Source organism: Saccopteryx leptura, chromosome 3, assembly GCF_036850995.1.
Source record: "Saccopteryx leptura isolate mSacLep1 chromosome 3, mSacLep1_pri_phased_curated, whole genome shotgun sequence".
NCBI classification, from domain to species: Eukaryota; Metazoa; Chordata; class Mammalia; order Chiroptera; family Emballonuridae; genus Saccopteryx; species Saccopteryx leptura.
The window spans coordinates 46,754,615-46,772,923 of NC_089505.1; the positions used below are offsets into that span (position 1 = coordinate 46,754,615).

Genomic DNA, 18,309 nt, shown 5'->3' on the forward strand with positions numbered 1-18,309 from the left:
CTCCAACATAACCTGGTACTTCCTCACTGATACAGTTAACATGTAATTTGCAATTTGATGATTGGGCAAATGTTAAACAAACACCTTACATTTGTTAGAAGGTGATCTTTATATTTCTTTTTATTTTTAATTCCTTCTCCTTCTTCCAAATATGCCACTTATATTTCCCAGTACTCATGACCTGCCAAGACAACTGGAGCCGATTTGCTAGCCTGTATTTCCTCTCCCAGCCTGCAACTCCTCACCCAGCTTGGATTTCTTTCCTCAAGTCACCATTTCCTTTCTTGAAGAGTTTGCATTATTAAAGATCATCCTTGAAAAGATCCATGTTTTACCTAAAATTTTGACTGATAAAGATCAACTTTATGACCCTATAATGAGAGGTCATTAATGAAAGGGGGTTTTCTCTGCTTCCTCTTATCACATCGGTGCCTATTGACTTGATATGCATTTTAGACTGGCTCTGACATTAAAATTTATCATCATTTGTTGGAGACGGTTAACCCCATTCTCAAACCTGTATGTTCAGTATCTGCCTCTTATATTTCTGGAATGTTTATTTATTATTTGAAAGGATAAGAGGGTAAAGATAAGAAGTAAAGATGGTACAAAGAAGATACTTCCCTGGCAGAAGTCACTTTTTCACATAATCTCTCCACAGATTAAAGTTTTCTTTATGTTAATAAGTTCCCCTTAAGCATGTAAAGCAGCTCATATTATGGTGGAGATGGGCACATAAGAAAATTTATGTCCAGAGAAATTCATTTATAATTGTTCATACTTAAAAGTGAAATATATATGAATCCTCTGATTGGAATGTTTGCCTCCTAACTCCTAGAAGGGGTCAGTCGAGGCAGAGGACAGTGAGATGGTGATGGTGAATAATTTTAGAGCTTGAAATGTGGTAGGATTATGTGGTGGACCCACCCAAGGGTTTTGGGTTTAACAGAAAGAATGGGACCTCCAAGACAGAATGCAGGTGTAAGAAGGGTGTGGGACCTGGCAGCAGCCAAATTTCTAGTCTGTAATTTTCTTTAAAGACTCCTCTGTGGGGATTACAGATATCCTGAAAAATCATCTCAAGTATCAAAAGCACTTATACCTATAGTGGTTTCACTAAAGAATATTAAATATATTTGATGTTAGAATACTTTCTTGTCACACTTCCTGTTCTTTAAAAAAAAATGAATGTTGACTGGTTAATTAAAGTTTACATCTCTTTCTTTTTAGGTGGTTCTTTGGAGCAATCAAGAGAGCAGATGCAGAAAAACAACTATTATATTCAGAAAATCAGACGGGTGCCTTTCTAATCAGAGAAAGTGAAAGCCAGAAAGGAGAGTTCTCCCTTTCAGGTATGGGTATTGTTCTGTGTGCTTTGAAGATGGGTTTCAGAAGCAGTAATTATGAACCTACTGTGTAAATATGGACACGTTAATTTTAAATTTACCTTATTTCTTATCTTTGCAATAATACCAAAATTATGTCTACTTAGCAACTCTAAAGTAATATATAATTTAGCAAGAAATTCTGTCTATGGCTAGAGGTCTCTATAAACAGTTTAAAATATATGTAGTCTAGATATGAAATAATAAAGATATGGATCCACCTGGGTTTTCTCACTTGCATTACCAAGGATCTTGTATTTCTAGGGAGATAATAAGCAAGAAGCAGAAACTACACTGCTGTCAAAATTGATCCCGCCAAAATATTTTTTTTGTTTGTTTTTGTGTTTCATTTGTCTTTGGTAAATAGAAAATGAATTGAAATGCTAAATGCAAATGCATTTAATGAACTCCATGACATGTAACGTTTTGTCAGATGTAGTTTTTCAGCTAAGAGTCAAGTACATGTTTAATTTACACTGCTCTAGGAAAGAAGCACAGAGGACCCGAGAACTGTCTTTAACAATGACAGGTGCATGCATGCGTATCTCTGTCTTCACGAATCTGTGCTTCTTGGTGTATGTTCCCATGCTGCAGAATGTCTTTTCTTAAAGACCGCTCTAGTCCATTTCACATATGAAACTTTCTCCTTGCCATTCTCTGATTGGTGTATTGTCTAATCATTTGTGTTATTGTCCTCTTTAAAGCCGGTATTTTGTTTCACCAACTAGCTGTAAGCCTTTTGGTAGAAGAGATTTTGCTTTCCTTTATCTCTATTGCCTTGCAACAAATGTGTACCAAATATGATGCCCATGCACCTGGTTGTGTCTGCCTGGCTCACTGAGCTGGAAGTCAGGACAGCCTGCACGGCACAATGTGGAAGTAGGCCTCACCCCACATGTACTGGGAACTTTGACCTGACCTGAATCAGACTGTGTGAGTTTGGTACCGATTTTCTTCCTCATACCAGATAGTTCAAAGTATCAGGGCAGATGGATTGGAGCTGCAGTGAATTAAGGACAGTGATACTGTGGCAGGTTTTTCAGAAGGTTTTGTCCTTCAATACCTGCCTGTTCTGGCACTGAGTCAATATGGCATTACAGAATCATATAGATTCAGCTTCACTCCTACCCAGTTAGAAAATGCTCTTCTGATAACCATTTTTTTTTTTTCTTTTTTTCTTTTTTCTGAAGCTGGAAACAGGGAGAGACAGTCAGACAGACTCCCGCATGCGCCCGACCGGGATCCACCCGGCACGCCCACCATGGGGCGACGCTCTGCCCACCAGGGGGCGATGTTCTGCCCATCCTGGGCGTCGCCATATTGCGACCAGAGCCACTCTAGCGCCTGAGGCGGAGGCCACAGAGCCATCCCCAGCGCCCGGGCCATCTTTGCTCCAATGGAGCCTCGGCTGCGGGAGGGGAAGAGAGAGACAGAGAGGAAAGCGCGGCGGAGGGGTGGAGAAGCAAATGGGCGCTTCTCCTATGTGCCCTGGCCGGGAATCGAACCCGGGTCCTCCGCACACTAGGCCGACACTCTACCGCTGAGCCAACCGGCCAGGGCCCTGATAACCATTTTTAATATATTCCAAGTATGATGTGACATTGACCTTTGTAATTGTGTTTATCTCCAGGGCAATAACATTTTTAATGACTGATATGTGATAGACATTAACCACTCTGAACTGATGCCTGATCAGGCTAGGCCTTCAAACTGGTCCACACCTGTATGCACCCAGTTGACATAAGCAAATATTTTATTATTTATAATAACTTTTTATCTGACTTTAAAGTAATATAAACATTTTTATAGAAACAGAAAAGTTCAAAGAAGAATAATTTACAATATAACCTTCTGAAGAAACATTCTTAATACTAAAATATTTTTCTGGAAAGCATTTTCTAATGCTTAACCTTTAAGTATGATAAGTAATTTAAACAAACACATGCACACCCAGAAAAACGCACACAGAGAAAACAAAACTGAGAGAATCATGTAAATAAAAACATATGTGTATACATGTACATATGTATATATACACATATATATATATTTATGTATTTGTGTATGTATATGTGTCTGCATGTAATATGGATCTAAGCTTCATTTTTTTTGGTCTTTCAGTATCCTGTGAAAAATTTTCAAAGTTCTTTATTGTCTTTCTACATCGTTTTTAAAAATTATGTAACTTTTCGTTGATTGACTTGTTGTCATTTATTTAACTGATTTTGTATTTTACACATTTTCAGTTATTTTGCTGTTATACAGAATGATGCAGTGTAGTAAATATTTAAAGATTTAAAGATTACCATAAGAATACTATATTCAAAAAAGAAAAATCGTTCTGAAATCTATGTGTAATGACAAGAAGAGCTATAGGAGACTTCCTTGTAGATGTTAAATGCATTCATATCTGTTTATTTGCCTTTCTCAATATTTACACATCAAATTAGGTGGTCATTATTTAGCCAAAAAGCTAGATAAACTGTTTTAGGTTAGCATTAAAATATAGTAGCATAACATTTCCATGAGGAAAACAAACTAAAAGTAGAATGAGCTGAGTCATATCTTTGAATAATGCCCAGGCTACCATTGACTGTTCTGAAAACCCGTTAAGTAAAATATTATGAGACAGAACAGCTTTATAGGCTTAGATCAAAATTATAAGGATATTGGCTGTTATGTGTTGAGAAGACTCTAGTGCTTGCTTATGGATTTAGTAAGCTTTGTAGGCCCTATGTGGAGACCAGCATATCATTAGAGATTTTTTTTTTCAATGAAGTCAAACAATTTAGGGTTTTTCAAACAAATTATCTGATTGCTATGTATTTACTGTGAGACAAAATAAATGCAGACCATTATGTTCCACTCAAAGGGAAATTTATTAGCCAGAAGGAGTGCTACCCAGGAAAAAAATGGAAAGAAAAAGTCTTCAGTATATCTACATTAAAATGAACAAACAACCCAATTGCTGTCTGTTGATTACCACTGAGGGTCTTCGCCTACTCATGGATTTATACCTGAGCTGTTTCCTTCATCAGTCAGGATTGATGCTCTTCAGTTTTGCTGACTGCTGTGCTGCTGAAGACAGGCAAATAAATAACGTTTCTCTTCTATCTCTGTCTGTCTTTCCTACGTGAATTTTCCTTAGAAGTGTTGTCTTTATCCATGAGCGGCCGTGGTCTGCTGCTGTCAGAAAGAGCTTATAATTTATGGAGGCTGGGAGAGGGCACTCAAGAGGCAACAGCCCAAAGTTGAGGTGGGCACTAATTGGCTTGTTGTGGTCCTTGCATGGCTGTCGTTTCTTGTGAGGTCTGAGTAGATCTCGCAAGAGAGTTAGGGCCGTGACACCTCTCATAACGGCAAGACACTAATTAGCTGTGAATTACAGCAGCGCGTTTGGATATTACATATTATATGTGGCAGCCAGTGAATCTGTCTTCATTAGATTCATGACAGGTAGTTTTAGTGGCCCTACCGTTATTTGTCATTGGTAGTGGATTGTTTTTTTTCTGATGAAAAGTATAAAATTTTGACTGCATGTGAAGTGGTTTAGCTACTTCTTTATTTTAATCAATTAGTTTAAAGAAAAGTATTGTTGCTATCATTGATATTGATTTGATGCTTGGTATCCTATAAATTTTATTTGTGTTACTGTTTGAAGTACACTTTAAGGAAGATGCACTTTGAGGACTAAAATCGAATTGCAAGTGAGTTTTTCAGAAGAGATTCCATCCACATTGCACATTGTGAGTTTACTTCATCTTCAGTAGAACCTTCTCGAAAACAAGCGATAAAAAATTAAATTTAGTTGAAAAAAAGCTCATCAACAGTATTCAGGGTGATGCATCTAGGAGTGGAGATAATTTCTTTACTTCTTCAACAAACATTCAAGGTGCCTCCTATGTGCCAGGCCTTTGCTAGGTGAAGGCAGCAAAGGCAGCAAGGCCCAGGCCCTGAACCGAGTCTGCAGGAGGGTTATAACGCAGCTCTCCTGCTGTGAGACAAGAGGGGGCAGGGGGACTCAGGAAGGTTCTGTACCATTATTTGGGAACCATTAGTTCCTGGCAGGGTAAGTGCATAGAGTTGTGAGTATGTCTGGTGTTTGGTAGAAGAAGGGGTAGGGAATAGAGCAGGTGTGTGTGTGTGTGTGTGTGTGTGTGTGTGCGCGCGCGCGTATGTGTAGGTAGCAGAGATTGAAGAGAGGAAGAATGGCAGAAAATGAGTCTGGAAAGGAAAGTTGGAGCTACACTATCCAGGACCTTGCATATCATGCTGAGGTATTTGGCTCTTATTTCACAGAGGGAAGTCTTAGGCAGAAAGTGACCTGGTCTAACCTTTGATGGCAAGATGAGAGATTTATGGACAATAGTCTGTGGAGGAGGGAGAGAGACGGACATAGTGGCATCACTTGCTATGTGTGAAATCACAGGTGTTGGACAGCAGAGTTTGTCAGCATTTTGCAGAGAGGGACAATGGGACCCAAACTTGGGGTGCTACACCAGAGCTCTGCTGCAGCACGGGATGTCCCCAGAAGCCACGGGCCCCTCCTTTTTTTTTTTTTTTAAATGGGGCATGCGTGGAAGTGGCCTTAGGGCTAGGACTAAAAGTCTGTGCTTTGGCACTAAGCAGTCTGAGTTTGAATATCAATTATTTGTAGGTTTTTTGGAAATGCCAGCACTGATGAGCTTTGGATGCTGTAGGAAATTGAAGGCCCTCTTTCATGGAAGAGGAAACCATGGGCCTGTGGGAAGTCAGGTGCGGCCTCTCTTACTGAGCATAGGGGCTGATGCTGGGACATTCCCAGTGGCCCTGAAAGAGTTCTTAGGGTCCTTTGCTAGAAAGTCCTGTTCATTTCCACAGATGATCACCTGAACCAGGGAAGAGAAATGGCAAATAGAGAGTAGAGAATGGAGGTAAGAAATATTTAGAAGATGTGAACTGACAGAAATTGGTGGCTGATCATAAATGGGGCAAAATAAGGGAGAACCCAGAGTTTAGACCGACTCTCAGATCTTGGCTTGAGTGATTGGGGGCAAGTGTGACATTAGCAGGACTTTAGCAATGGGAGATGATGTGCAGGGACAGAGGAGAGAATAACAAGGGAAATAAGCTCAGAGGTATTTGAAGCAATTGCAGGTGGACATAAAAGTAGCTATTACTGTGTTTTTGACTTGTTTCTGCTCATGTTGAACAGAGTATTTACTATGACAAATTTCCATGACAATGAACCTTAAGGTCCCATGGAATATGCAGGACTTTTATAATACTTTGTGATTGCAATGAAGTGCCTTCTTGAGAATATAAAATATGCTTTTGTGTGTCATAATTTAATTTTCAAATAAGTATACTGGAATTTTAAAAACCAAATAAATATTTTATCCTTCCATGTAATAGGTTGCCAGTGCTCAAAGTATTGCAGAAATGGTAGAAATGTCTTTACAGAAAAGACTCCACTGTACTTTAAAGGCCAATAGCTGGGATCATTGCATGCTCATTAAGGACAGTGTTCATACCTGAAAATGGCTAGAATTATCTGAAGCAGCTTTCTGAATAATGTGTGATTAACCTGAGTGATACCATGTATTTATAACTTTGTAAGTATTTCTGCATGTCTTATAAATTAATTCTGAAAGCAATTAAAAAAGTAATGAGAACAATAGTACCTTCATTGGGGAAGATGTCTACCTTTTCATGGTGACCTTGTGTGTGTCCTTCATGTTGAACTTACATATTCAAAGATTCATTTATATTTAGCAGTAACTCTTTCACCATAGGTAAAAATTTACTTCTCCAATTAAAATATAAACTTCTTGAGCAGAAGAAAGTTACTTTTATTGTTTGTTTCATGCTTACTCTCTATATCCATAGCTTTGAGCATCATTTATAAAGATAGTAGACTCTCAAACACTCACCTCGTTACCCTATATTCTATCAGGGGCAAGATAAAGCCATCATCACTTTCTTAAACCTCTGAAGTCTGGCCCACATAATTCTCCTATTTGCTGTGTTTCAGATTTGTTTTAGAGAAACTATTTCTCACCTTGAAAGGTTAGTTGTGTTTAGGTAATAAAACTTTTGTAGAGGAGGCAGAATTGGAAAAGAATATCACTTTCAGTGTGGCTCTCTATCTGTCTGCCTGACTCAGGGTTCAGACCCAAACTCACTTTCCACTGACCACTGAGATAACCTTTATTGTTCCCAAACTTTTTGAGATTTGTTGACTCATTCTGATCTGATAGTGGCCCAATGGCAAAAGGCTATTTCGTTATCAGTGCCCTGAACAATTTCTTTGCTTTTCATTTAAAATTGATGTGAACATAGTGGCCACAGAGCATATCAGTAACTATTACTATTAACCACGAATATAAATACAATTGCATATCCCAAGTAGGTGCAAGTATAAGATGGTTGGAAAAAATTGCTCTTTGAATTTTTTATACAATAAAATGTCTATGGATTTTGGCAGCATTTATATACTGGTTAAAAATGTTTTGCTTTTAAAAAAGTGCAAATGCTGCAAAGAACTTTTTATGTTAATAACTCTAGTATCTCATATAAAATGTATTAAAATTTAAACATGTTGGTGCCATCCTACAAAATGCTTTTTAATTAAAGTCATAATTTAGTTGTGTTCAGCTTAATTGCAAATATCATTGCCTATAATAGCAAGTGGCTTTTTTCATGAATTATGATATATTCCACTTTTTCTTAACATCACCACTGATAAACTATATTTCATATAGTTTAAATACTCTATTAAGTTAAATTAACATTTGATTATATAGTACATATATCTGAGTTTGTGTCTGTACACACACAGATGCAGAGGCAAAAACCTTTTTTCTTTAGGGCACTGACTCATGGGGAAATTGTCTATCTAATTGAAAATCCATGACTAGCATTCTAGAGGCCATAGTATTTTTAGGGGCATTGAATTCTGACTTTTTTCCTTCTTTCACTCATCTGTGAACACCAGAAATTTACTCATCTAAATTTTCTCTTTTGGCTTTGCTTACCTTGTTTTGCTTGTTAAAAATGTTTTTTTTTACATGAGTATTTTGATCTATTTGGAGGAAACCACAGCAAAGAAATAATACATATAATTGTACTTGGAATGTACCTTTACAATAAGCAACACTCCAGATATAAAATAAGTAAGTGGGATGTTGATAAATGTTGTGGAGGTTGGTGAAACTGCTGTTACCTTTTGTAATTCATAACGTATTCCATTGCTATTTTTTATTAGCTACCAAATTAAATTGATCCTTTATTTACATTTTGTCCCATGTCAGTGCTTCTAGAATTCGATAGTATTAGCTAGTAATCATTTGAGTTAGCCTCCCCCTACTTTCTATTCAAGAACATACAGAAGAGATACAGACGTGGAGTAGCCCTGTAGACAGAGTCTGTCAATCGATGATCCTTTTAGACTCTCTGTAAATGTTCTCCTAACTTCAGAGCAAATGTAGATGAACTGAATAAATGGCTGAGCAGACTTTGACGTGGACATCATATCAGGGCTAGTTATGAAAAAGTTACAAGGACGCTTAAACTCATGGTTAGTGTGTGCCCTGTGTGAGAGAAGCAGGGCGTGCAGCTCCCCGAAGCCAGGCAGCTGCTGTCCTCCTGTGTGGAGCCAACTCAGTGATCTGGGTCTTCCCTAGGCATCCATGTGTAGCTCCCTCCTTTTCTACACCCAGGTGGGACAGCAGCTTGCGGCACAGTAAGTGTTATGAGTGTGGAAGATGACAGGAGATGATAGTATGTTACAAACTGGGTGAAGTTAACCTTATGGAAAGAAGGAAACAAGAACTCTGCTCTCTAGTGATGTGTTTTTTTACACATTCTTTTGGGTAAAAAAACAACTTGGTGTTACTGTTTTTGTCAGTTTGGGCTGTTATAACATAATACCATAGACTTAAAACAGCAAACCTTTATTTCTCCCTGTTTTGGAGGCTGCGAAGTCCAAAATCAAGGTACCAGGAGAGGTGAGGACTCTCTTCCTGGCTTACTGGTGGCTGCCTTCTTGCTGTATCTGAGAGAGAGAGAGGGAGAGAGAGAGAGAGTGCGAGTTCTTGGTTTGGTCTAGTCCTCTTATAAGAGCACTAATCTCATTACGAGGACCCACACTCATGACCTCACCTAAACTTTATTACCTCCCAAAGACACACCTCCTAATACCATCACATTGGGGATTGGGGCTTCAACAAATGAATTTGAGGGGGAAACAAACATTTAGTCCATGGCAATTACAAAAGCCTGAGTTCTGTTTCTTGCTGTGAGCATGCATGCTAGCAGGTTAGAAGATCCACCCTTCCTCCAGCAAAGCCAAGGGAGCTGAACATTTGCTAGACCTTGGCGGTATGTGTAGAAGCTTGGTGTGTGCTAAGGGAGGGAAATGTACACCCCACCAACTGGGTGGAGAGGGGGACAAGTGCCTATGTTTTTGTTTTCTTGAGACCAATATCTTTTTCATTTAGTGATGAGTATAGTGAAAACAAAAAGGAGAATTCATGAAATTCTGCATAGTTAATAATATTTCTCAACTTATGCTCTAGAACATAAATTCTTTGATAAGCCTAACTGTTTCATAGAACAGAGGGTTTAGGAGTTAAGTGCATTGAAAGAAGGCCTCATATTACATTCTTTCTACCTTAACTTGACAATGCACATTAAAGCCTCAGAAGTCTTACAACAAAATAATTTATTTTTTCAACCCAGATTTTCCTAAACTACTTGATCATAGAACCATTTTCCCCCCCCTATAAAACATGATTTTAGGAAAAATAATATTATATGGGAATTTAAACAATAGTCTAAAAATGCAGAAAAAATTCATACTTTTGAGACCTAGTCACTAAAAGGAACAGAAAAAAATATCTGAAAACATTTAATTTGAAATGATAAAATACAAGATAACACAAATTCTATGAAAGTAGGCACAAAAACAACATGAAAAGGCAAAATATAGGCGATAGCAAGCAACAAAATGATTACTTCAGGGATGGAAAAAGCAAACTCGCGTTGCTCCCTGGAGAGTAAAGAAGAATTGATGAAAGTTTGCCAGGGCTGATAATTCACAAACAAGAGATATTGCTCTGAAATTGATTAGAGTAATTAAATGTAACCAACAGTTAAATATGTGGTAGAAGAAAACTTTCTTGAATTAAAAAAAATATGTTCTTGTCGGCTAAGAGGACTCAAAGTTGTTCCAAGGCAAGTAAATGAAAAGATGCGTACTTAAGCTATGCTTTCAAAGTACTTTAATATCAAGGATAAATGGAAACTTCTGTGAGCATCCATGAAAAAAAAATTATGTAAGAATGAGAATTGAGTTGGTTTCAGAAATTTTCTCTACATCGTTGAATATCAAACTCAGTATAAACATTTAGAGAATCTTTTTTCTTTTCTCCCCATTTGTATTGATAAAGTTGAAAAGTTAACTGTGTACCTTCACTTAAATTCACCAATTGTTAACACTTTGTGACATATACTTTCTCTCTCCATCATTCATATATCTGTATATATCTTTCTATACAGCCATATTATATATATATATTTGTATTAGTTGCAGATTTTACATCATTTCACCTTTAAAATTTTTGTATTAGTTTGTATGTCCAGGGAATAAGGACACTTACCACAATACTGTGGTTATGCCCAAGAAATTTTACACTGACACAATAATATTATCTACTATATAGTATATACTCAAATCTCTCCAGATGTCCTTGCTAGCTCTTTACTTATTTGTTTTTTGATATAATAAAGGATTATGCATTACATTTGGTTATTGTGTCTTGGTCTTTTTTATCTAGCAGAGTCAAAAGCCTTAAATAACTTGACTTTGCAAACCACATAATTCTTACCTACTCTGACATTTCAACCCTTCGTGTTTTGCTAACACCTGTTTTCTGCCTGATCATTTATTCTCCCTTAAGTGGAACCATACTTCCTGCAATATGAGCACCAGCTATTTATTACATGATCATGCCTGTTCTTCCCTTCTTGTAACCTTTGTTTTTACTTTCTTTGAGCAAGGTACTCAGGACTTAGCAGTGTCTTGCGTGTAAAAAAAGTTTTTGGATAAATGTTTGTTTAGTGAAGGTTAATAGTATGCTACTGATATTTTACCCTTGCTTTATCCTGTCTTTATATAGAAAAGCAATTTTTGAAAATATTGGAAGGAATATTTTGAATTTTTTTAAACCATTCATTTATTCAGTCATTTACCCATTCATTATGAACTTTCATTTCTATTTGCTATGTGGCATAATTGTGTGAACAACTAACTAATTCACATTATAACAAGCATTTGATTATTATGCATATAAAACACTTATATGCAAAGCTCTTTAAGAACCTAGAAAAAAGAACAGCTACTTTCTGTTAGAGATTTATAAAAGAAAGCACCGCAGAGAGATGAGACAATAATCAACTCTATACCTAATAGTGAGTAAAAGTAAATGGAAAATAGTGTGTAAGAAATAAATGTATTTTTCTGGTCAGATAATGCCTATTCTTTTCTTATTCTTATTTTAAAAAAAATTTTAGAAGGTTATAATTATTGGAAACAAAACTTGAAACACACACACACACACAAAAGAAAGAAAGAGAAAGAAAGAAAGAAAAAAAAGAAACTGAAGAAATTAAGTTTGAGAGCTCAAATAAGGTGTAAGAGTGAGTTTTGAAATTCTGTAACTGTGCTTTGTGGTAATTCAATCTGTGGGAATTGTCTGGGTGGAACTCCTATGTTTAATTGAATAATTTTAAATTTGTACTGCAAAAGAAAGAGACTGGGAAGGCTGATTATGTTGCAGTATCCAAATTTGAGAAAACATTGAGAAAATCATTAATGGGCACAATTTATTTGACAAAGTGTGTCTTTTACAAGTATTTATCAAAGAAAGGCGGTATTTGCTGAAGAAAGGTGGCAAAATAGCAGTTACTGTAAAAACATGTTTAGACTGAAACATATAATTATATATATGTATATATGTATACATATATGTTTATGAATACAATTTTGATTAAAAATTTACAGTTAAAATTTCTTTGCTTAGTGGGATTTTCTCTGAATTTATTAAGTATTATAACATGTAGAGAGTATTTTCTAAGAGAAACTGTTATGGTCAATGAAGAATCAATTGGAGGTGTTGACAGTTTCACTTAGTGATCATAAAGATGCAACATTGAAGAAGATTGTAAGCAGTTTTATGAAAAAAAGAAAAGTAATAAACCCACAATGGAAAAAATGAATTCTTTAGATATTGATTTAGAGATGGATATACATAAAAATCTAACTGCAAATATGTTCCAAGAGTAGTTATTCTGTTTATAGTATTTCTGATATTTAGACAATCAACAGACTGAAGTTATTTTTTTTTTCATTTTTTAAAATCAATTAATTATTATTTTTTTGTGACAAAGACAGAGAGGACAGAGAGAGGGACAGATAGGGACAGACAGACAGGTAAGGGAGAGAGATGAGAAGCATCAATTTTTTTGTTGCGGCATCTTAGTTGTTTATTGATTGCTTTCTCATATGTGCCTTGACCGGGGGGCTACAGTAGAGCGAGTGACCCCTTGCTCAAGCCAGAGACCTTGGGCTCAAGCTGGTGAGTCTTGCCCAAACCAGATGAGCCCATACTCAAGTCGACAACCTCAGGATTTCGAACCTGGGTCTTCCGTGTGCTAGTCCAACGCTCTATCCACTGCTCCACTGCCTGGTCAGGCTGAAGTTATTTTTTTTAAACACATAGATAATGTTGCTTTAATTTTTTGGAAAAACTTTATTTTAAAAATAGTTATTAAACAAAAATTTTTATAGGCTTTCCAATGTGATAAACCCTTTTGTCAGTCCATAAACACAAGTGGCTTCTTTTACTCTCAAAAATGAACTGGTTGGTTACAAACTTACATAGTAGTTTTATCTATGATACTTTTTTTTAACCTGTCTTTTATCTAGAAATTAAATCATTGCTGTCTTTTTTTATTTTCTCATACATGGTTTTTTAAATAATTTTTTATTTTTTGATTATAGTTGACATAAAATATTATATTAGTTTCATGTGTATAACCCCATGATTAGACATAATATACTAAGTCATTATCTTATTAAGTCTCATAGCCACCTGTTACTACCCACCTGTTACCATATGTCATTATTAGAATATTGACTATTTTTCTATGCTGTACCTTACACTCATCCCCATGACTACTCTGTAACAACCAATTGGTACTTTATTATTATTAGGTTTTTAGCGAGAGAGACAGAGAGAGGGACAGATAGGGACAGCAGACAAGAGGGAGAGATATGAGAAGCATCAATTCTTTGTTGTGGCACCTTAGTTGTTCATTGATTGCATTCTCATATCTGCCTTGACTGGGGGGCTGCAGCAGAGTGAGTGACCCCTTGCTCAAGCCAGGGACCTTGGGGTCAAACCAGTGATCTTGGGCTTCAAGCCAGCAACCTTGAGTTTCAAACCAGCGACCATGGGGATCATGTCTATGATCTCACGCTCAAGCAAATGACCCCATGCTCAAGCTGGTAAGCCTGTGCTCAAGCCAGTGACCTCAGGGTTTTGAACCTGGGTCCTCCATATCTAAGTCCAATGCTCTATCCACTGATCCACTGCCTGGTCAGGCTCCTTGAACATTCTTATAGTCAGTGTTTTAAACTCTGCATCCAGTAGTTTGCTTGTGTCCAGTATGTTTAGTTCTTTTTCTGGAGATTTCTCCTGTTCTTTCATTTGGGACATGTTTCTTTGTCTTTGCTTTTTGGCTGCCTTCCCTGTGTTTATTTCTATGTATCAGGTAGAACTGCTATATCTCCTGGACTTGGTAGAGTGGCCTTGAATAGTAGGTGTCTGGTAGGGGCAAGAGTGGCACAGCCTTCCCAGTCACCCTAGTAGTGTTCCCTAGCACTATGAGTACATCGCTGTGTGGGCTGTGTGCACTTTCTTGTTGTAGTTGAGCTTTGAATGCTGTTGGCATCACTGGAAGGGATTGTCCTCCAGACTTATTGGCTGTGAGGACCAGCTGTGGGTATAGTGGAGGTCCTGCTGTGCAGGAGTCACCCTATGGAGCAGGACTTGCTTCAGTGGGGCTTTGGTGCTCACCAAGTTCACCTCTTGAGTATGTCACTCATGGAGGTGGTAGAGTTGTACTCTGGCATGGTCTGAAACTGTCCACTTGGTGCATCAGGTCTGGGACCCCCTGGGAAGTGCACGGCCAGCTACTGTCTGTGCCCAGCCTGGTGCCACTTGGCATGAGCTACAGAATGATGTGCAGATGGCTGTTACTTTTATTGGGCTTGGAAGTGCCCAGGAGAGGCCAAGCTGTGAACAAAGTTCAGCTGCTGCTAGTGCCCAACCTGGGGCCACTTAGCAAGAAGTACAGGGTACACAGAGGCCAAATGCTGCTTGTTGCAGAGATTTTAGTTTAGTTCAAGCATGAGCCAAGACAGGCTGTTTGTATGGAAAAACCACTGAAAATGGGCTTGGGCGGGCCTAAAAGTTGGGTGGAGAGTAGTCTCAGAAAATTGCCTGGGTAGGGCAAACAATGTGAGCCAGGTTGATGGAGGTTCAGATAGGGCACCTGCCTGCCAGCTCTGTGGGGGAAGTGGTCTCAGAAAAGGACCAGTAGCTTCTGCCAGTACTTTTGTTTGGTAGAAAGCTGCTCCCCAGATCTTGCTCTGATGACTGACAATCCATTTTTCACTACATGTCCCTGGCTTCTTTCAAGCTGCTACCCCAGTGCTAGAGCTTAGAGGAAGTGAGTTCAAGTAAGTCTGTGCATGATCTCTTTAAGAGGAGCTGCCTGGGACTCCATCAGCCCTCTGTCTCACTCAGCCAAAATCCTTGCTGGTTTTTATAGCCATAAGTAATGGGGACTTCCCTTTCTGACACTGGACTTCTGGGCTGGGGCTCTGGTGTGGGGCTGGGACCCCTCCCTCCTCAGGGAGAACCTCTGCAGCTGAGATTCCCTCCTGATTTTAAACCTCCACATGTGGGTATGGGAGCAGCCCATTCTGTGCCTCCTACCAGTCTTGATGTGACTTTGTCTTTAATTCCCTTCTTGTAGGACTTCTGTTCAGCCAGATTTCAGGTTTTTGAGAATGACGGTTGTTCTGTAGTTTAGTTGTAATTCTGATGTGGTTCTGAGAGGATTACAATAACCATGTTTGCCTACACTGCCATCTTGAACGGAAGTCTCAATGCCCAATCTTAAGAACTTCTTTTTACTTTGAAAAAGCAGATAATGCTCCTTAGATTAAAAATGAGGAATTATTTTCTGTGATGCACTTTTGAGCCCTTTGACAGATAAAAATGGAGATCTGTAAATTGTTCATTCATTTCCAGTAATATGCTTGAATATCTAGCAGGGTACTAGATTGTATATACTACAAATGTGATCATGATAAATTCAATATGGGTTTTGTATATATTTTAAAGATTTTATTTATTGATTTTTTTTTTGAGAAGTCAAGGGGTAGGGTGAGGGGAGGAGCAGAAAGCATCAACTCGTAGTAGTTGCTTCTCATATGTGCCTTGACCAGGCAAGCCCGGGGTTTCAAACCAGTAACCTCAGCATTCTAGGTAAACGCTTTATCCACTGCGCTACCACAGGTCAGGCCTATAGGTTATATTTTTTTGAATAGCAAGACAGTGACAGAGCTGAGATTTAAACTCAGGTCTCTCTGGATTTTGGGTCTGGGTAATATATAAATTTAATAATTTCAAACCAGGGGAAAAAGGATTAAAAGAAAAGTTGAGCTGTGGAAGACAGAGGGAAGTGAAGTGAATAAGGAAGACAGTTTGAGAGAGCGTGGAGCTGAATTCTGGATTCAACATGGAAGATAAGACACGTTGGCCCTGGAAATGAAAGTTGTTGACACACAGGCCTTCTGATTCCTCCTCTCTTCCACCAACCTTGCGTAATTTACTGTAGTCCAGTTTATACGTTAGGGAAATAATAACTAAATAATGTTTTCATCTCAAGGCTGTCTCATTCTTTTGTATCTAAACAATTTCATTTTGTTACACTAAGTGGCAAAATATGTTATTGAAAAAATACTATAAAATTAAGCCTAACCAGCATATTTCATATTGTGTTTGTACAAACAGTGACGTTGTCTGTCACCTCAGTGCTATATGTGTACCTTCGTTCTAGAACTAAAACACCTTCTGGCTTCAACTTACTGCTCCCTATTCTTGATAACTTAGGACCACTGGAGGGCTTTCAATCAAACGTGCATTTTCTCTTGGGGCACATAAGGAAATAACACGCCTTTATGGAAACAATACAGAAGGTCTTTGTTTTGTTTTCAGTTTTCATGACCAATTTATTTATAAGAAGGGAAAAATATCTGATTTTTGTTGAAAGCAGGTTTATAATTTTAATATATCTCTAGAAACTTGTTCTACAAATGAAAACATACCTGACAGACAGTAATTTTACTTTATTAATGTAAAAAAAATTGACCAGGGTTTAAATTTTGTTAATGATTTAGGTATGTAGTTTCTAAGTGGTGATAGTTATACAAAATGTGTTCATGATGTAAAAAGTGAATGAAATAAATACAGTTCAATTTAATAAATTAGTAGCTCTAAATTTAAACAATGTATTTAAAATGACATATGCATATTAGCTACTTTATGACTATTTATCCGAATCACATCAATCATGAAGTCATTTCTAATGCACTTTAGAAATGTGCTTTGCATTGTTATTACTTTGGCGCAAGAACGGCAATCTGAGAAAGTGTTTTGTTGTCTGTTGTCTTAAAAGCCTATGAGTGGCAGGGACTAAATTTATTTTCCTATTTGTTTCAGCAGGGTAGGACTTTAAATTCCTTCTCTCTGCAGAGATATCATCTCATTTCTTGCAGATGCCTTTAAAAGTGTTTTGCCAGAAGTAAAATATGAAGGAGGTAAAAGCATAAAAGAAAAAAGAAAAAAAGAAAACGTTATATTCCTATTTTCATGTAATTTTAATAAACCTAAGTTTCTTTATATCTTTTATGTGTATGATTCTGAACAAAGTGATGACCTAGGCCTTAAAGAACTTGTGATTCATTCATTCATTCACACATCAAATACTTATTTATTGCTTACAATGTGCAGTTAGTATTGAGAAGGCAAACAAGATGGTCTCTGCCCCTCTGGATACCCTGTTCCCCCGAAAATAAGACATACCCCGAAAATAAGACCTAGTGCAATTTTTTTCAAGCTTAGAAATATAAGGTCTCCCCTGAAAATAAGACCTAGTGCGTCTTTAGGAGCAAAAATTAATATAAGACACTGTCTTATTTTCAGGGAAACAGGGTAGATTGTTGTACATGGAAATAGAGTCACAAGAAATTCTTGATGGAATTCAGAATTGGCTGGTTATGTTGATGTTTGTGATGACATGACTACAGTATATTAATAAATGTTGATTTTTTTGTTCAACAATAAATGTGAATTTTTGTTCATGGAAAAATAAGACATCCCCTGAAAATAAGACCTAGCGCATCTTTAGGAGCAAAAATTAGTATAAGACACTGTCTTATTTTCGGGGAGCAGAGATTCCAACTAAATAAAAAGAAATGTGCTTATATAGGAAAGATATTTTGTGTTACTCTGCTTTTCTTTAAAAAGTAAATAAATAGTTGAAATCAAGGAAAACACTTTGTTTTTCTATATGGAATAAGAATGGGTTGGAATAAATCTGGAAGCAGAATTTTAGGCTAAGATTTTCTAGGACGGAAAGATGTGGCAACCCGAACTTCAGCTGGATTCTCCTGTGAACGGTGTTGCATTTTACAATAGTTAACCAACTGCAGCCTGGTTGCTTGGGTCTGGGTTCTTTCTCTTCCTAGCACTGTGGCTTTGGGCAAATCATTTAGCCACTCTGTGCTTCAGATTTCTGTTATGCAAAA

General features: G+C 37.4%; 1 protein-coding gene across 1 annotated transcript in view; it reads left to right on the forward strand.

Moving 5' to 3' along the window:
- The window catches only part of FRK (fyn related Src family tyrosine kinase), a 133,610-nt gene that overhangs the window by 73,447 nt on the left and 41,854 nt on the right, over positions 1-18,309 (forward strand). Inside the window, exon 2 of the mRNA XM_066373417.1 lies at positions 1,231-1,352. Within this exon, the coding sequence (XP_066229514.1) occupies positions 1,231-1,352 (122 nt within the window). The remainder of the gene's footprint in view (positions 1-1,230; positions 1,353-18,309) is intronic.